The sequence below is a fragment of the Gorilla gorilla genome, chromosome 10, assembly GCF_029281585.2.
Source record: "Gorilla gorilla gorilla isolate KB3781 chromosome 10, NHGRI_mGorGor1-v2.1_pri, whole genome shotgun sequence".
Lineage (NCBI taxonomy): Eukaryota > Metazoa > Chordata > Mammalia > Primates > Hominidae > Gorilla > Gorilla gorilla.
In genome coordinates this window covers 103,530,004-103,547,099 of record NC_073234.2, presented here as the reverse complement: position 1 = coordinate 103,547,099, position 17,096 = coordinate 103,530,004, and the positions used below count along the sequence as shown (strand labels likewise).

Sequence of the window (17,096 nt, the reverse complement as noted above, 5' to 3'; positions counted from 1 at the left end):
ACATGGTTCTTCTGATTTTAAATTCAGAGCTTCTCAGTAATTTGCATTTCTACTTCAAGGAAGAAAAAGCAAATGGTTACCTTTTACAAACTTGAATTCCATCTCAACTAAGAGTAATAAATGCAAATGTCTTACTGAAACCAATCACTTCAGTTCTTCAGCCTCTAGTGACTATATTACTATATAAACACTTTGATTTTATAATCAGATCACTGTGGTTAAAAGTTACATGTGATTTTGTCCAAAACAAGTACACCTGGTAAATAAGTTAAGGACACTTAAATCCATTCCTATTTCAAAATACAGGCTTCTAAACTGACTCTACATGTGTAAAAGAAACACATCTTCAGCAATCACTTATTCAAACAGTTATTTTAAGTATCTACTACATTTCAAGGGTATAGGGAAGAGAGACAAGTAATAATATACTCTGTCAAATGGTGACAAAGTATAAGTGTTATACAGAAAAAGAGGATGAAGGGAAATAAAAATAGTACCACTGGGAAAGACGAGTAGTGATATTGATGACATTTAAGTGGATATTTAAGCAGAAACCCAAAGTAATAAAAAATCAAGTGTAAAGCCCTGAAATTGGATCACCATATTTACAAAAGGGGTATGGGACATGAATATAGAAGTTAAAATGAATATAAGTAATTACAACTTGAAAACCTTTGCACAGGCCAGTGTATACTAGATACAATAGGGAATACAAAGATGATGTGAAAACTGTGGCTTCAAGGGTAAAATTACTAAGAGTACAAAGTATCACAGTGGTTAAGAGGATAAAGAGAGGTCCAAGGTAGATTTCAGTATTTTTTCAATTAGAATTTAAAATACATTACATTCATTCACTTACTTATTTCTTCAATATACTCATACTAAACACCTACTGTAAACTAGGAATCATTTTAGGAAATGAAGATCAAAAAATGGAGAAAAAGTTACCTACCCTAAGGAAGGTCACGTTCTATTGTGAGAAAGCAATAAACAAAAGAAAAATGTAAACTATGTATTTTCAGGTTAGAAATGAGTATTTTCAGAAATGCAAGTTAAAGGTATAGAAAACAACATTACTCTGTTTTTGTTTCGGTCAAATGGTGAACTAGCTTGATCTGTTGGTCCTTTCCCCAAAAATCAACCCTAGAAAAAGGTAAGTAAGAGGGAAAAATGGTTTCTAAGACACTTTTTGTAAAAAAACAAACAAACAAACAAAAAAAAACCACACACACACAAAACCTTAGCATTTCGAGGTTATTTTAAGCATGTGTGGTTCTGTGAGTGTTATGAGGGATTACATTTAAGGCAGAAGACAAGAGTGGGAAATTTTTTTTTTAACTTTTGTTCTATCCTCTCCTGACTGCTTTGGGTAGATCACTCTCTGCTCTGTTACTGCAGAAATCCACAGCTACAATGGCTAGTGGGTGTTCCAGAGGTAAAAGCAGAGCACTTCAGAAGTCTTGATGGGGTAAGAGGTAGATATTTTTTAAAAGGTACAAACCAACCAATCACTCCTAGGCAGTAACTTCCACAGAGCTACCATTTAAATGCAGAGGGATGGTGGACTGGCCTCTTAATGCTGATTCTCTTAAAGAAAACAGAGAGTGTGCCTAGTAGCACTGGTAGGAACAACAGTGATCCACAGCAGCTCTGCGGAACCTGGAACTTTATATCCTGGTTTATAATTCCTTTCATCCCTTCAGACTCACAGGATGAACAAAGAGTGGCCCTGGCCTTTCCCTTTAACAGGCACAGTAGTTTATAACTTTAGAAGAACATGTGGCTGGAGCTCACAAGCCAAAACAACTAAATATCTGAAGGATACAACAATCATAAAACAGACAGAACAAACATAGTAACATATACTACTAAATCAGAATTACTTAAAGAGACAGACCAAGAATTTCAAATAATTCTCTTTTTTTGTTTTGAGATGGATTCTGTCTCCCAGGCTGGAGTGCGGTGGCGTGATCTCGACTCACTGCTACCTCCGCCTCCCAGGTTCAAGCGATTCTCCTGCCTCATTCTTCCGAGTAGCTGGGACTGCAGGTGCCCGCCACTACACCCGGCTAATTTTTATATTGTTAGTAGAGACAGGATTTCACCACATTGGCCCAGGCTGGTCTCAAACTCCTGACAATGTGATCCGCCGACCTCAGCCTCCCAAAGTGCTGGGATTACAGGCGTGAACCACTGCACCCAGCCCAAATAAGTAATTCTTAAGGAAATACGGCAAGATATTAGAATTGTAAAGAATAAGAAATCATTAAAAAGCACCAAGTACAAGTATTTGGAACAAAAGATATAATATGGTGAAAAGCTATTTCAGTTAGAACAGGGAAGGCTTTTCTAAGACAGAAATACTTAAGCTGAGGCCTGATAATATAGAATAGCGTATAAATGAGACTACTACATAAAGATCTAAGGGAAGAAAATTCAATAATGGGAAATGCAGGTATAAAGGTGGGTGCTCCGCCTGTTTGGGAACAGCAAGAAGGTCTGTCTAGCTATAGTGAAGATAGCTAGGGCAAGAATGGCAGAAGATATGATTAGACAGGTAATTGAGAGCCTGATTATAATCCTGTAGGCCACAGTATTTTCTAACTTTACCATTCAGGCTTTGGTGAGGATGGTACTTAAAGAGGATACTGGTCTGCAATTCCATATTAGTTACAAAAGTACCTCCTACTACATGATGCACTGCACAGGTAGGGGACTATTATTATGCACATTTAACAGATAAAGAAATGTTAAGCACAGAGAGGTTAATTTGCCTGATGTATTACAGTGAATGGAACTAGTAAATAAACAGTGGAGCTAGAATTTGAAACCAGACTCTTTAGTCCATGCTTTTAAGTACTATGCTATGCTGCCACTCAAATTGTTTTAAGAAGGCATTATGCAGAGCAGCAAAGGCAAACCTACTATTACAAATCCAGAACACTCTTAAGATGTTTGGCTAAATCATGTGTTTCTTGAACCTCAGTTTCCACACATAAAACTAGTCTTCTTGTCATGAGTACCTTGGAACTACAGTGAGAAAATCTGCCCCTTCCCCAAGAACTTAAAGGTTTCTGCCCACTGTGCCCACACTTGAAAAAAATCATTTTTATTGCCTGGAACTTGTTTTCTGATAATGCCAGGAATCATTAAGAGTAATGAGCTAATGTATTCGAAGCACTTTCCAGGGTAGGTCACAAGGTAGGAGCTCAATAAATAGCTATGATCAACACACAATAAAAGTTATATTCTAGGAGGCTTTTAACCTTACCTAAACAATACGACAGTCTACCAGGTGTTATTTATCCAAAGACAATTGAAATACTGGAATCTATATCATTAACAGATAACAGAAGATGGAACTAGGACTAACTCTAAAACTCTTCTATTCTAAGGTTATTTGGTTTTTAAAATTAGATCATATAAAATCTATTAGCTCAAGATAAAAATATAAATTATACACAAACTTCCTAAATACTAGCAATGTTACATATTTCATATTTTCACATATGCTAAAGTAAAACAATAAAGATAAATCCCAAATGTGGTATATAATGTGTTATAAGAAGCACTTGGAGTAAATAAAAATCCCTTAATCAAGTTTTAGCACTATTAAAAAAAATCAAATGTGAGACATGTACTTATAGAATTGTCTGGTCCTTTTGATCTGGTATATGACAAAAAAGCTGCTAGAAAAAAGATAGATGACAAAAGTTCTGCTCTTCCAACAACTCCCGTTACCTAGAAAGGAAAAACGAAGGGGGTTCATATTAATAAAGAATATCTTGAAAAATTACTATATATAATGGTAAAAATACTTTAATTTCCGTAACTTTTCAAGTGCACATTTGTTTCTTAAACATTCTTTGGGTGCCCTCAGGTGGTGAATTTGTGAATCTTACATAAATAGACATTTATTAGTGACTCTTAACAGTTTATAATTTTTAAAATTTATTTTGAAATAATAATAAGACTTATAGGAAGTTTCAAAACTAGTAAAGAGATATCTTGTGTACTCTTTATCCAGCTTTCTCCAATGGTAACCACTTAAATATGGTAGAATATCTAGAACTTAAGTACTTCTTACATATCTTCTTAAAATATGAATGTTCTTAATATACAAAGGCACCATAAATTCAAAAAGTTACATCTCATAATAAATCTGAAAAATAAAGTTTAAAAAGACAATAAACTTTAAATAGTCCTTAGAAATCTTGTTCATTAAAAAAAGTGACTGAAGAACTGTATTCATGTATATATTTCTAAACATATTTTATATTATTGAATGAAAAATGTTTATGTTTCAAAAATGTTAAATTTAAAAATTTTACACAGTAGGAAGTTAGACTTTGCATACTAGAAAGTTAAGAATTAACTGTACGAATTTAAGAGTCTTCAAATATTTGGATTAAAGTCAGGGTTAATTTTTTTTATTTCTTAAAAATATATACCATTATAATCACTGTGCAGGATTTGTGAAAAAGGAAAAAGAAAAAAAGTCAGTTCATAGTTTTACTTACTGCTTCTGTGTGTATTGGGTGCACTGCAAAAAGTAAAGAAGCAATCACACTACTCTTGTTGTCCAGAAAAAGTTTGCATACTTTGAGAAATATCACACTAACCACAGCATGAAAAATCATATTCAGGAGATGATATGACATTGGTTTTAGTTCACTTAACAAATAATTTAAGCGAAATGTCAATACTGTTAAGGGACGGTAAGACTTGTGGCTTCTCTCCTACAAGGAAAAAACAATCAGTGATTATTAAAGTACCTTGGTCCAACAGGGTACAAAAGCTCATCACTGCATTTACCATTAAAGATATTAATATCTACATTTTACTGAGAAATAACAATAAAATATGAAATGTCCTAAGAGTAACACAAAAATAAAATACAGTTTTATAATCTGTGTCTTTCTATTTCCTTAGTCCACAAACAAGGTTAATTTCCTCCTTGATATACAGTGGTCAGAGAACTAACAGTAAAAGGACATTTGACAATTCCTCTTCAATATAACAATTTTAAAAAAAGACAATGCCGGCATTGGTCAAGTTAGAGCACAGGATTCTCTCCAAAGCCTGCCTCTATATCTATTAGCAATACAAAAGTTCATGTAACTACTGGCTAGATCTTCAAAAGGAAATGTAAGAACAGAATGCTTACCAGTTCAATTAAAATAGTGATGACTCAAAAAGGTACTGTCTAGCTGTTTTATGAAAAACATCTCCATAATGTGTAAATCTGAATATATTAAACTAGGAATTCCCAAATTACAGAGAGTAATACAAGAGTAAAAACTTTCTTAGAATATGAAAATAGACACCATTCTTGTGGTATTCTCTTTTGGTAATAAATAAAATTTCATGTAAAGTACTGAATCTTTTTTTAAATTATAAGTTACATTTAATCAGAAATACTTCTTTCCCTAACACAAAACCAAACCAGATTTAAGAATAAAACACACAGTTCAAATATATATAAAATATTAATCAAGTTATTTTTTGTAGTTTTATACAAAGGGCATTGACATAGTTTGGATGTTTGTCCCCTCCAAATCTCACGCTGAAATATGAGGAGGTTGAAATGTTGAAGGTTGGGCCTGGTGGGAGATGTTTGGGTCATTGGGGGTGGGTCCTTTATGAATGGTTTGGTGTCTTCCCCACTGTAATGAGTTCATGTGAGAGCTGGTTGCTTAAAAGAGCCTGGAACCTCCTCCCCTCTCTCTTGCTCCCTCTCTCACCATGTGATACACCTGCTCCCCCTTCACCTTCCACAGGTAGTAAAACTTTCAAGGTCTCACCAGAAGCCAAGAAGACCCTGTTGCCATGCTTGTACAGTGTGCAGATCCATATGCCAAATAAACATATTTTCCTTATAAATTACCAGGTATTCCTTTATACTAATGCAAAACAGACTAATATACGCATCCATATTCAGCTTCTTTGCTCTTCTACTTCCTATCATATTTTGCTGTAACTTTCTGGCACACAAGCAGACTTAAGCCTGTTCATCCTTACTAGGGAACATTAGGAAACACAAAGAATAAATCTTTCTCATCTTGAAATTAGGAACATTTTAGTATCTCTGTACTGACTATATACTCCATAATGTATTATCTACTTAGAATGTTCTTTCCTGCTTGCCTAATTCCTTTACATCCTTCAAATTTCATCTCAGGCATATAAAGCTATTTTTAAGGCACTGTATTGAACTGACATGATTTGTACTAGAAAGTAGAAAAGGACTCTAGAAACCCTTTGAGTACCTGAAATGTCACTGTGGCTACAATGGAACATATATTCTAGGTGAAAGGATGTACTCAGAAAGTAGAAGGGAATATGTATTTTGAATTGCAGTATACATAATTGTTCAGTTAGGACTATTAGACATACATATACTATAGGTGATGACCAACTAACAGACAGACCAATTATTAACATAATTATTCACATAACTCATTAGGGATCTATTTCAGATTCCACTGTGACAAATAATCATCTGCCTATTAGATACTAAGTTTACTTTGTGAAAACACCTAGGGCCATTATGAATAAAACAATTCAGATCATTATTACTTTCGGGCATATTAAAGAAAAAATTACTCATGATATTAGTTGGCAATAAAAATACACAACAGTATAATGAATGATTAAGCTAACAGTTCCCTGTTAATGTGAATCTCAATATAGGGATGGCAAAATCATAATGAGATAAAATATTTGCAGAAGTTACCTTAGCACAAGGTACTTTATAGGCCAAATGCCAGAGGAAGGTGGCTCATTACAGCCCCCTCACTCTCAGCCACGGCTATACCAAAGAATCACCTGGATGACTTAAACAAAAGCCCTACCCTCCCTCCCACACAAAACAACAACTAAACACACACACACAAAATAAGACAAAAATATTGATACCTATATCCCACTCTGAGATTATCTGAAATAACAGGTTTGGACAGAGCCTTGGTAATATGTTTTCATTCTTTTAAATGCCCAGGCAAATTCTAATATGGCAGTCAGGGTTGAGATCCAATGAACTATCAATAAATAGAGCAGCACATATCTATAGCATAAGCCTACTAGAGAGATAATCTAAACACTGAGAGGTTCACATGAGTCCAAAGACCCTAATACAGCAGTATTTATATGGCTTAGGAGAATGTCCTAAGCCCAAAATGTGTTTTTAAGACCTACATTGGTACAAAAATTCTTGTAAGATACGTGTGGACACGTATCTTCTAGGCTATCATAACTTGATGATATCAATGATTAGATCTTTGAATATGCTAATTCCAGGCTTATCATGAAACCTATGACACCTAAGGATTACCTAGAATAATTTTCCCTAGTGTCACATTTGCCTTCAGGGAGAGAATATGCCCATCAGAAAATACAAGGAAACTACACAACTACACTCTTCACTCTTAATAAACTGTTATTCTAGTTTGTTCATCCATTCTGTCAGAACATATGAGCCTTTTTTTTAGTCCATCTGCTTACGGGCTTTCTGAACAAAATCAAATTTTCAATCTGCAAAGCTGAGAAAATCACTGAACAGATCACTGACACCATGGTATGTGATATGTGTGTGTCCCTGCCCAAATCTTATATCAAAATGTAATCCCCAATATTGGAAGTGGGGCCTGGTGGGAAATGATTGGATTATTAGGGTGGATTTCCTATGAATGGTTTAGCACCACCCCACTTGGTACTGTATTTGCTACAATGAGTTCTTGAGAGAGCTGGCTGTTCAAAACTGTGTAGCACCTCCCACCGTACTCCTCTTGCTCCTGCTTTTGCTATGTGAAGTGCCTGCTCCCGCTTCCCCTTCCGCCATGACTGCAAGCTTCTTGAGGCCTCCCCAGAAGCAGATGCTGCTATGCTTCTTGTACAGCTGATAGAACTGTGAGCCAATAAAACCTCTTTTGTTATATATTACCCTGTCTCAGGTATTTCTTTATAGCAATACAAGAATAGCCTAATCTAGAAAATGAGACCATTTAATATGGCCAGCTAAACCATCAGTTCAAAACCTCAACATTATGATTAAAATCATAACAGATACTAGCATAGATTGAGGGAATGGACACATAGTTCTGAGGGTCTCTGGAGATCAAAGATAGGTATAGAGGAGGACAAGCTGTGTAGAATAATGTATAATAGGGCCATATTTTCCCCCTTACTATCAAAAGATTTTTTTTCAAAAGCTAGAATTGGGTGAGAACAAAAAGGCGAATAAAGTCTTCTTACTAAATAAGACAAAATAATTATATGTGCTTGTGATCAGAGGAATGAAAGATTCCATCTCTAACCTTGAGAGGCTTCCAAATTTGGGGAACGGGGAAAGAGGCCACAATGACCGAGAAACATACTGTTAACATCGCAGAGAGTTACATGTTATGTTTCAACAATTTATTCAATATCTATGTGCCAGGTAGTGTAGATAAAGTAATTCATTTATTACTTGAGACCTTAAATGACTTATGTTTTTATTCTACTTTTCCACCTGGGAAATTCAGGTTTATTAATATAGAATTTTAGTTTAGAAATCAATATCCCCCAGAAATTTGAAGCATTACTCTCTTTTTTATTTTGGAAAGGAATTATCCTCTTTTACAGATCAGGAAAATGACTTTCCATCTGAAAGATGTATTCTCACCTATTTCACACAGCTAATATATGACATAACTAAAATTAGAATCCGTTCTATATGATACCAAGCTGATAAGGGTTTAATCCCAAACAGTTTAACAGTGACCTTCAAAACAGTAAAAATACCCTCATAAAAATGAACCACATGGATGAATAAAATATTAAATTATTGAACTAAACTTTTGGGTTCTCGATATATAACCTAAATAACTATTATGTAAGAGATAGGACAAAGATTCAAAATTTGTAATAACCACTTTTTCTGCAAGAGAAATTGGCAATATGTGTACTTACTATTTTTACTCTTAAATTCTTATCTATTTATATTGAAGTTGCCATATTTTAAAATGTTGAAATATATCACATCTCTTTTGCCTTACTCACAAGACAGAAAAAAGAGAAATAAAGTCAATTAGCAAGAAATAGGCATGTATTACACCTATTGCTCTCCCTATACATTTGGTTTTCACATAAATATATATTATTTTTAAGAAGTTAAGCCAAAACTACCTATTGGGTACTATACTCGCTGTCTGGGTGACAGATCGGTACCCCAAACATCAGCATAACGCAATATACCCACGTGACAAACCTGCACATGTAGCCCTGTATCTAAAATAAAAGTTAAAAAAAAAAAAAAAAGGAGCAGCCAAGGTACACAGGCAAAGAAATAATCAAGTACTGCTTTAAAGTACTCATCCTCAGCTTCCTGTTCAATTTATTACAAACATGTTACGTTTCATATAAAAATTTTACGGTTAAAAATCTGTAACTGCTGTGATGATAATGTTGATAAAGAATTAGAAGTAATAAAATACCAGAATATTTCAAAATCTGAGACATGTACAAGTAATATATAAGTAATTACTTACCTCAGACATAGGGGTTCCCCAGAAGTCATTTTGAAATAAAGTTTTTAAAGGTGTAGATGGATGCAAGTCTTTGTTATCCAGTATTGCTGAAACATCATCAAAAACAAAACCACAAAAGAGGCTGTTCCAATAGCAGGCAGTAACCACACCTACTATTAAGGTTATTTCTTTTAGGTTAATATTAGCCATCTTTTCTATAAGCACTTCTGGACAAAAACTGGAAAAAAAATCATGAAGATAAAATAAGGAACATATTTATTCCAAGTAAGTTCAATTTTAGTAGGTGGGTAAGTAATTGCATATTAATTCTCCAGAGAAAAGCGCAGCTAAAATGCCATCCACTTCTAAGAAGCATAAGCTAATCACATTGTTGAAACTCAGCCCCATCTCTTACTGGATAAAGCCAAGTAAACTTCTCTCCTATTCCAAGGCAGAAGACTGGAGAGTTCCTCTGTAGATTATTTAAAACATACGGTCTCTGATAACAGGGACATTATGTCAGCCCCCTCTCTTACAGGATAAAGCCAAGTAACCTTCTCTCCTATTCCAAGGCAGAAGACTGGAGGTTTCCTCTGTGGATTATTTAAAACATAGGGTCTCTGATAACAGGGAAAAGGCAGCATATTGAAAATAAAGGCTAAGTAAAAAAAAGTCTGTCCATATATTTTAGGTTGAGACCCTCCATCCCTTTTCTACTGGGCAAAAAATTCTGTAAAACTTTACAACACTGAAAACAAATAGGATTCTAAAAGCTTCTGGAAATAAAAAAGGTTCCAGAGTAAGGATCAGGAATCAAAAAAAATTTTTTTTTCACCCAAAATGCTGTTAGAAACAAAACAAAACAAAAAATTCCCTTCCAAAATAAAAAAGGAGTAATGCTTCAAACTTCTGAGGAATATTGATTTCTAAACTAAAATTCTATATTAATAAACCTAAGTTTTCCAGGTGGGAAAGTAGAATAAAAACCTAAGTCATTAAAGGTCTCAAAAAATTTACCTCTGATGTTCCTTTTCAAGAAACTAGGAGAAAAGGTACACTAGTAAAATGAAACAGTATATTAAGAAACAAAGATACAGAAATCAGGAAATGGGATCCAATATAAGACAGCTATATATACATGTTGTAATTTAGAAAAACCAAATGAAACAACTCAGGATATCTATCTTTGGGTAGGTAAAAATCAAGTTTTGTGTACAGGTAAGAAACCTTTCTTCCCATAAATAATCTCAGGCCACTGGCTTGGTAACATCAATTCACTTGGGGTGACAAACTGTTGTTTGGCTAAATGTTCTAACCACAGGAAAGTTTAAAATTAATAGAAGAAAAAAGTAAATTAAACCTGTGGTTTCAATGCTTTAAAGTTATACTTGGGAACAACTTATGTATCTAATTTTTAGAGTACTTGCAATGTTTAAGAGAATCTAACATCCTGGAGACTTGATACATTAGCTGTTAAATTATTGTTAAATAAAATAATTTAAAATAAATTAAATAATTTAAAAATATATAAAAATATATAATAATATGCATAATAAACAATATTAAATTATGCATCTGATTTTTTAGAGTAACCGCAACCTTTAAGAGAATCTGACATCCTGGAGACTTTGATATATTAGCTGCATAACTATAATTTTAAAATATATAATAATATGTATAATAAACATATTAAACATAATAAACATATTAAACTACTGACTGTAGTTTCTGGATTCACAACTATAGTTGAAAAGTAAAATAATTAGCTAAATACACAAATAGTATTGGAATTTTTATAAGAACTTGGGATTTGCTATAGTTTTAAGTTTTATTTCCTAAATTTAATCAGTTATTTAAGTACTGAGAAAGTTTTCTTTGTTAAGTTAGGCATCTGAAGTTCTTAAAAATGAATACATTCAAAATAATTCAATTCTTCAATATATCTTTATTTTATATATATCTTTATTTATATATTTATATATATATGTATTTTATATATATGATATATATATAAAATATGTATATTTTATATATATATAAATATGTATTTTTATATATATATTTATATATACACACATATATATATACACACACACACAAATATATAGGTATGTATATGGTTCTTCTGTTAGTTGTGCCTGGGGTCACTCTTGTGCTTATAGTTATCCAGTGGCTTGATTAGGGCTGGATGGCTTTTAAAGGGTAGATTTCTCAGCTTTGAAAACTAATCTCTGCTACTTATTAACACATCCTCTAATAGGTTATCTTGGGCTTCTTAAATGATGATCTCAGGACAACAGGAGGGCAAGGTTCAATGCACAAGCTCTTTATAAGGCTCTATTTAGTGTGTATTTTAAAAATTATTATTCAAGCAAGGTACATCCTGAATCAATGGGGAAGAAGTTATAAAAGGGCCAAGATAACAGAATTTTTAAGATTCCCCAAGGGAGCATAGTATCAGAGAAAGGGAGAGAGAGCATGTTATGAGCTCAGTTGTGGAGTCATCTTAGGTTACTTCCAAGAGTCACCTGCAAAGTAGAGGTTGCAGGGAAGGGACATTTACACAAAGGCATAGACAGACGGGGACATGACTCACTGGGGGCCATTATTGCAAACATGTAACACACTATTCTTGTTAGTTGTGAGAACTTCTAATTTTTCCTAGGCACAGAAGCAGACTTACAGATGCAGTTTAAGTGGATGGGATGACTGATTTCTGTTTGCTTACAAAAATGGGGTGTTACTATATATGTGCATAAAATCCAAGTGCAATTGGAAATGTGAAAGGAAAATAAAACTTGGGATCTCAATTCATTATGTCTATAAGAAAAAATTAGGGTGAAAGCTGAGTCATGCAAGAAACTGCTCTCCTTTTGTTCTTAGCAGACAGCTACACATCAAATGTTAAGTATCTCCACAGGTAGCTACTTTATGACATTCACCTTATCTCACGTAAAGTGCTGATTTACCACCCCACGTGAATACATAATATCTATTTCCCTCTCTGCTCTTTTTCTCTTGCAACACGTAGATTACCATATCTACCCTTTTTCTCTTCCAATGGATTTTTCCCCTTTAAATACTGAAGCCCTCAAAATCATCTTAGAGAAAGGAAGAGACAACAGACTGTTTCTGTGATTCAGTGTTTATTTCTTTTCGGCATGTCCCTAACCTTGGCAAAATAAACTTCTAAATTGATTGAGACCTGTCTTAGACACTTTTTGGTTCACAAAGACTTCTCATGAGCTACATTATAGATATACAAAACTAAATACAATCCCTTCAATAAAATTGTAAATTGTATTAAGGCAAATTGTTTTGCCTTAATTTCATGGACAAGAATGAGTGTGCAGCAAGCAGACACTTGTCTTCCTTCAACATGAGGAAACCGGAAAGATTAGTAGGGAGTCAGTGTGAATTAAGCCATTAACCATGGCTTAATTTGCCATGAAGCTAAGGCAAAACAAAATGTTTAGGACACACAATGGATACAAAATGGCCATGCATTGTTTTAGAGATCGGAGAAGTAAGCTACTATGACTTTTCTTGGTAAGTTAGCAAAAAGGAACTAGAAGTAACATCTAAGGAATATAAATTCATTGCTACAGAGAACAAAGGTAAGCAATAATAAAAGGTGAGGCCTTCTTGTGAAGTGATTTTGGTCAGATAAAACTGTTCACAAAAGCCTAGGGCAGAAAGAAGGCAGGTCCAGACAAGTGTTCTTATAACAAGGCCACTTACAACATTGTCACATAAGTCCCATTTCTTGATGAAAACTGACAGGTGCAGAAAATCTGATGAAAAATAATACAGTTTTGCCAATTTTCCTCAAAAATATACAGTGAGTTACTGAACTAGAACTTGAGTTAAATTTCCTGACTCACACTTAGGTACAAACAGACGACAATGCATAAAAACTTAGTTGACTTGTTCAAGCCAGAGCTGACTTGTTCACTGCTGTATCCCCAGTGCCTAGCACAGGAAACAGGATAAAAAATACTGTTAGAATGAGTTAAAGAATAAAATTTAGGTAAGATTTTGCTTTTAGTTACAATTGTCACTGAGATCTAGGTTACAATCTTAGCTTCATCAATTGTTACTTAACTTCTATGAACTTGTTCTCACTTCTGAAAAATTAGAATAAAATTTACCATTAGAGACCAGGCACCTTGAGTTTATGAATGTGAGCAAGAGGGTGGTGGCAGTAGGGTACAAAAGAGTAATACAGACAAACAAAACTTGTAAGTGAATACATAAAAATAAGTTATAATGAATGAAAAAACCAGAAGAAAAGGTGTTACAGAAAACAGACTTCTATTATGAAAACAAACACACAGTAGTCAGCATAGTGTATGACATAACATGTGCTCAGTAACTACTAAATTTCATTCCTACCATTGTCAGAGGTATTTGAATCACAACAACTCCATCTTGAATAGGGGCTGGGTAAAATAAGGGTGAGACCTACTGGGCTGCATTCTCAGGATGTCTGTCCGTCATTCTAAGTCACAGGATGAGATAGGAGGTGGGCACAAGATACTGATCATAAAGACTTTGCTGATAAAACAGCATGCAGTAAAGAAGCCAGCCAAATCCCACCAAATCCAAGATGGCGAGAAAGGTGGGACGTCTGCTCGTTCTCACTGCTCATTATACACTAATTATAATGCATTAGCATCCTAAAAGACACTCCCACCAGTGCTATGACAGTTTACAGATGCCATGGCAATGGGAAGAAGTTACTCTATATGGTCTAAAAAGGGGAGGAACACTCAGATCTAGGAATGGCCTACCCTCTTCCCAGAAAACTCATGAATAACCCACCCTTTGTTTAGCATATAATCAAGAAATAACTATAACAATCCTTAGTCTACCACCTCCAATGGGGGTGTATGCACCTCCAATTCTTTCTTGGCGAGATCCAAGAGCCCTCTCCTGGGGTCCAGATCAGAACCCCTTTCCAGAAACACCATCCCATGTTAAATTATGAATTAAGAACACTGAACATGAAGAATATTTAATTCAAATTATTGAGTAAACACTTACAAAATTAAAATATAATATTTAATAAAAATAGCAAGATTGAGGAACAAGCACTTCACAAATATTGGTTTCCCAGAATGTCTGAGGAGGTGTATAGAAGTTAAGAATATGTCCTTCAGCCAGAGAGATCTGTGTTCAATCACACTATTTAAGTTAAAGTACTTAGCTTCTCCAAGCCTCAGTTTCTTAACTCAGATGGAAAATGAGGACAATGTAAGCACCTATTTCACTGGATTGTAAGGAAGAATAAACAAGATAATGAATAGTATTTGGCATATAATCTTTCAGAAAAGTAGTAAAATTGTCATTCCTATAAATCTAACTAATGTCTTTAAAATTCATCTCACAAAATCAGTATCTTTTTATTTGGTACTGAGCTACTTATTTTACCCAAATTGGGGGTTTAAAAAGAAACTCATTACTTATTTTCGAAAGGAAAATTTACTGTCAAGTACAGTAATTTTTTTTTAAAGCAGCGTTTTAAAAAAAAAAAAAGACAAAGCACTGGTCCAGATAGTTGCAAATGTCATTTAGATTTAAGTCTACAGCTTCTTAGGAAAGTTAGGTAGAGATGTATCATATTCCAGCATGATTGTAAGCAGATGAGCAGGATGAGCAAAACTTGCACGAGTAAGAGTGGTAAACACCAGAGAAGGCGCTTTCATGGAAGGGCACCCTAGGTAACCAAGCAAGTGGCAACAATAGTACAGGTGAGTCCTCGGGTCCCTTCTCTCTCCACCCCCGGCAGTGGCCCGGACAAGTACTAACCTCTCCTCTCTAGAGCCTTGACTTTATACTAGCTCCACAACCATCAAGCCCCACGACCCGCGAAGGGAATGGTGCTACAGGTAAGGCGGGCGGGGTCGGGATGCCGAGACCTCTTGTCAATTCTTCGCTCGCCCCCAAACGAGGATCACGGCTGCGCGGCTCTCACTCTAACTACCAAGACAGATTCTGATACTAAACAAGGCTAAAACTTTTTGTTTTTTCCTTCTTACAGAAGGCACTACCCTGGACGCCGCTTGCAAACGCCTGAAGAGAAGGCAAGGTGTTCCCACTTTTTCAGAATGGGACCAGGCCCTACGGCCCCAATAGCAGAAGCTTCTCTAACCCAGGACTGCTCCCCTCAACTCCTCCCAATATGCTGACCGACAGCTCGACCTCACCTGGGAGCGGTTCCGCCAGGGGATGGCTTAGGAAAACCTCAGGAAGAGCGGCCCAGCGAGTGACGCCACTGAAACCACAGTCATGGTCCACCTCGTTCAGGCCACCAGTTCGTAGGCGCCTGAGCCGCTGCGCCTCCCGCCTCTCGGTCCTTCCCCGCCGCCCCGGTACCGTCGCAGTCTTACGCTTTGCATGCCGGGAGCGCCTTACCTCCTCTTCTCAGGGACTTCAGTTCCCAGCATGCAGAAGCCTCAGGCAGAACTGCACTCTGGGATTTGAAGTCCTCGTTCCACGCCTTCTCATCATCCTGAACACCGAGCTCTGGGACTCCGGCGGAGAATCTAAACGTAAAGCATCACCCACGGTCGTGAACTGTAGGCTCTCCTTGCATCCGGGATCTTATTCTGGCCTTGGCGGAGTTGGGGATGGTGTCGCCTAGCAGCCGCTGCCGCTTTGGCTTGCTCGGGACCATTTGGCTGGACCCAGAGTCCGCGTGGAACCGCGATAGGGATCTGTCAGGGCCCGCGGCCGGGTCCAGCTTGGTGGTTGCGGTAGTGAGAGACCTCCGCTGGTTGCCAGGCTTGGTCTAGGTGGGTGGATCCTTGTAAGCAGGATCAGCGAGTCACTCCACGCTCAGGTTCTTTAGCCTGAGGGCCCGTGTGCCACAGCGTAGCTACCCCGCCCCTTCCAGCCTCGGGTCCGTAATAATGCCTTGCTTCGGTTCCAGTTTCCGCGGCACAACTTCACTCATTCCAATTGTTAATTTCTGCGTTTTTTTTCAGCCCCAATTCTGTTTCTCCAAATCAGGGATGATTGTCGGCCTTCCACAGACCCTCGCGCTTGCCAGGATTAGGGTGTTCGCGCGCATTGTGGGTAGGGGTGTGGAGGAAGGGATCCAGAAATCTTAAGTATTAACTTAGATTAGTGTTAGCAAGGAAGCCGTCACATTTTATTTAGCCGGTACACTCTGACAGTTTGTGCCGACTGCTATTTTTGATCAAGGCTATTTTGCCCACTTGTCTGTTTTGTGGCCCAATTGTCTGTTTTGCTAACATCAGAAAGTTATAATGAAATAATCTGCAAAAAGTGTAAGGTGCTAGAAAACCAATAATACTGTGTACCTTGAAAATGCTAATATGCACCTGTTTTGTTACAGAGGTGGAGCACAGTGAAAGAATTCAAGATGCCACCTAATATAAACTGGAAAGAAATAATGAAAGTTGACCCAGATGACCTGCCCCGTCAAGAAGAACTGGCAGATAATTTATTGATTTCCTTATCCAAGGTGCTTAATTGGTCAATAATAATAGATATATACATTAACTTATGATTAATTTATTAATAAAATATGAATTTATTTTTTTCAGGGACAACTATAATTGT

The 17,096-nt window shown here is 36.0% G+C and overlaps 2 protein-coding genes across 6 annotated transcripts in view; one reads left to right on the top strand and one right to left on the bottom strand.

Annotated features, from left to right (window-relative positions):
- The window catches only part of TMTC3 (transmembrane O-mannosyltransferase targeting cadherins 3), a 57,574-nt gene extending 41,256 nt beyond the window's left edge, over window positions 1-16,318 (bottom strand). For both annotated transcript variants that reach the window (XM_019039403.3, XM_019039402.3), the window contains exons 1-4: window positions 15,716-16,318; window positions 9,528-9,744; window positions 4,521-4,739; window positions 3,642-3,741 (exon numbers count right to left, since the gene is read on the bottom strand). In XM_019039403.3, coding sequence (XP_018894948.1) covers window positions 3,642-3,741; window positions 4,521-4,739; window positions 9,528-9,716 — 508 coding nt within the window. In that variant the 5' untranslated portion in view covers window positions 9,717-9,744; window positions 15,716-16,318. The remainder of the gene's footprint in view (window positions 1-3,641; window positions 3,742-4,520; window positions 4,740-9,527; window positions 9,745-15,715) is intronic.
- A 52-nt stretch (window positions 16,319-16,370) lies between these two features.
- The window catches only part of CEP290 (centrosomal protein 290), a 93,991-nt gene continuing 93,265 nt past the window's right edge, over window positions 16,371-17,096 (top strand). The window contains exons 1-2 of one of the 4 annotated variants that reach the window (XM_063694195.1): window positions 16,371-16,582; window positions 16,870-16,998. In XM_063694195.1, the coding sequence (XP_063550265.1) occupies window positions 16,421-16,582; window positions 16,870-16,998 (291 nt within the window). In that variant the 5' untranslated portion in view covers window positions 16,371-16,420. The remainder of the gene's footprint in view (window positions 16,583-16,869; window positions 16,999-17,096) is intronic. The other 3 variants (XM_055358922.2, XM_063694196.1, XM_063694197.1) reach the window with 3 other exon arrangements.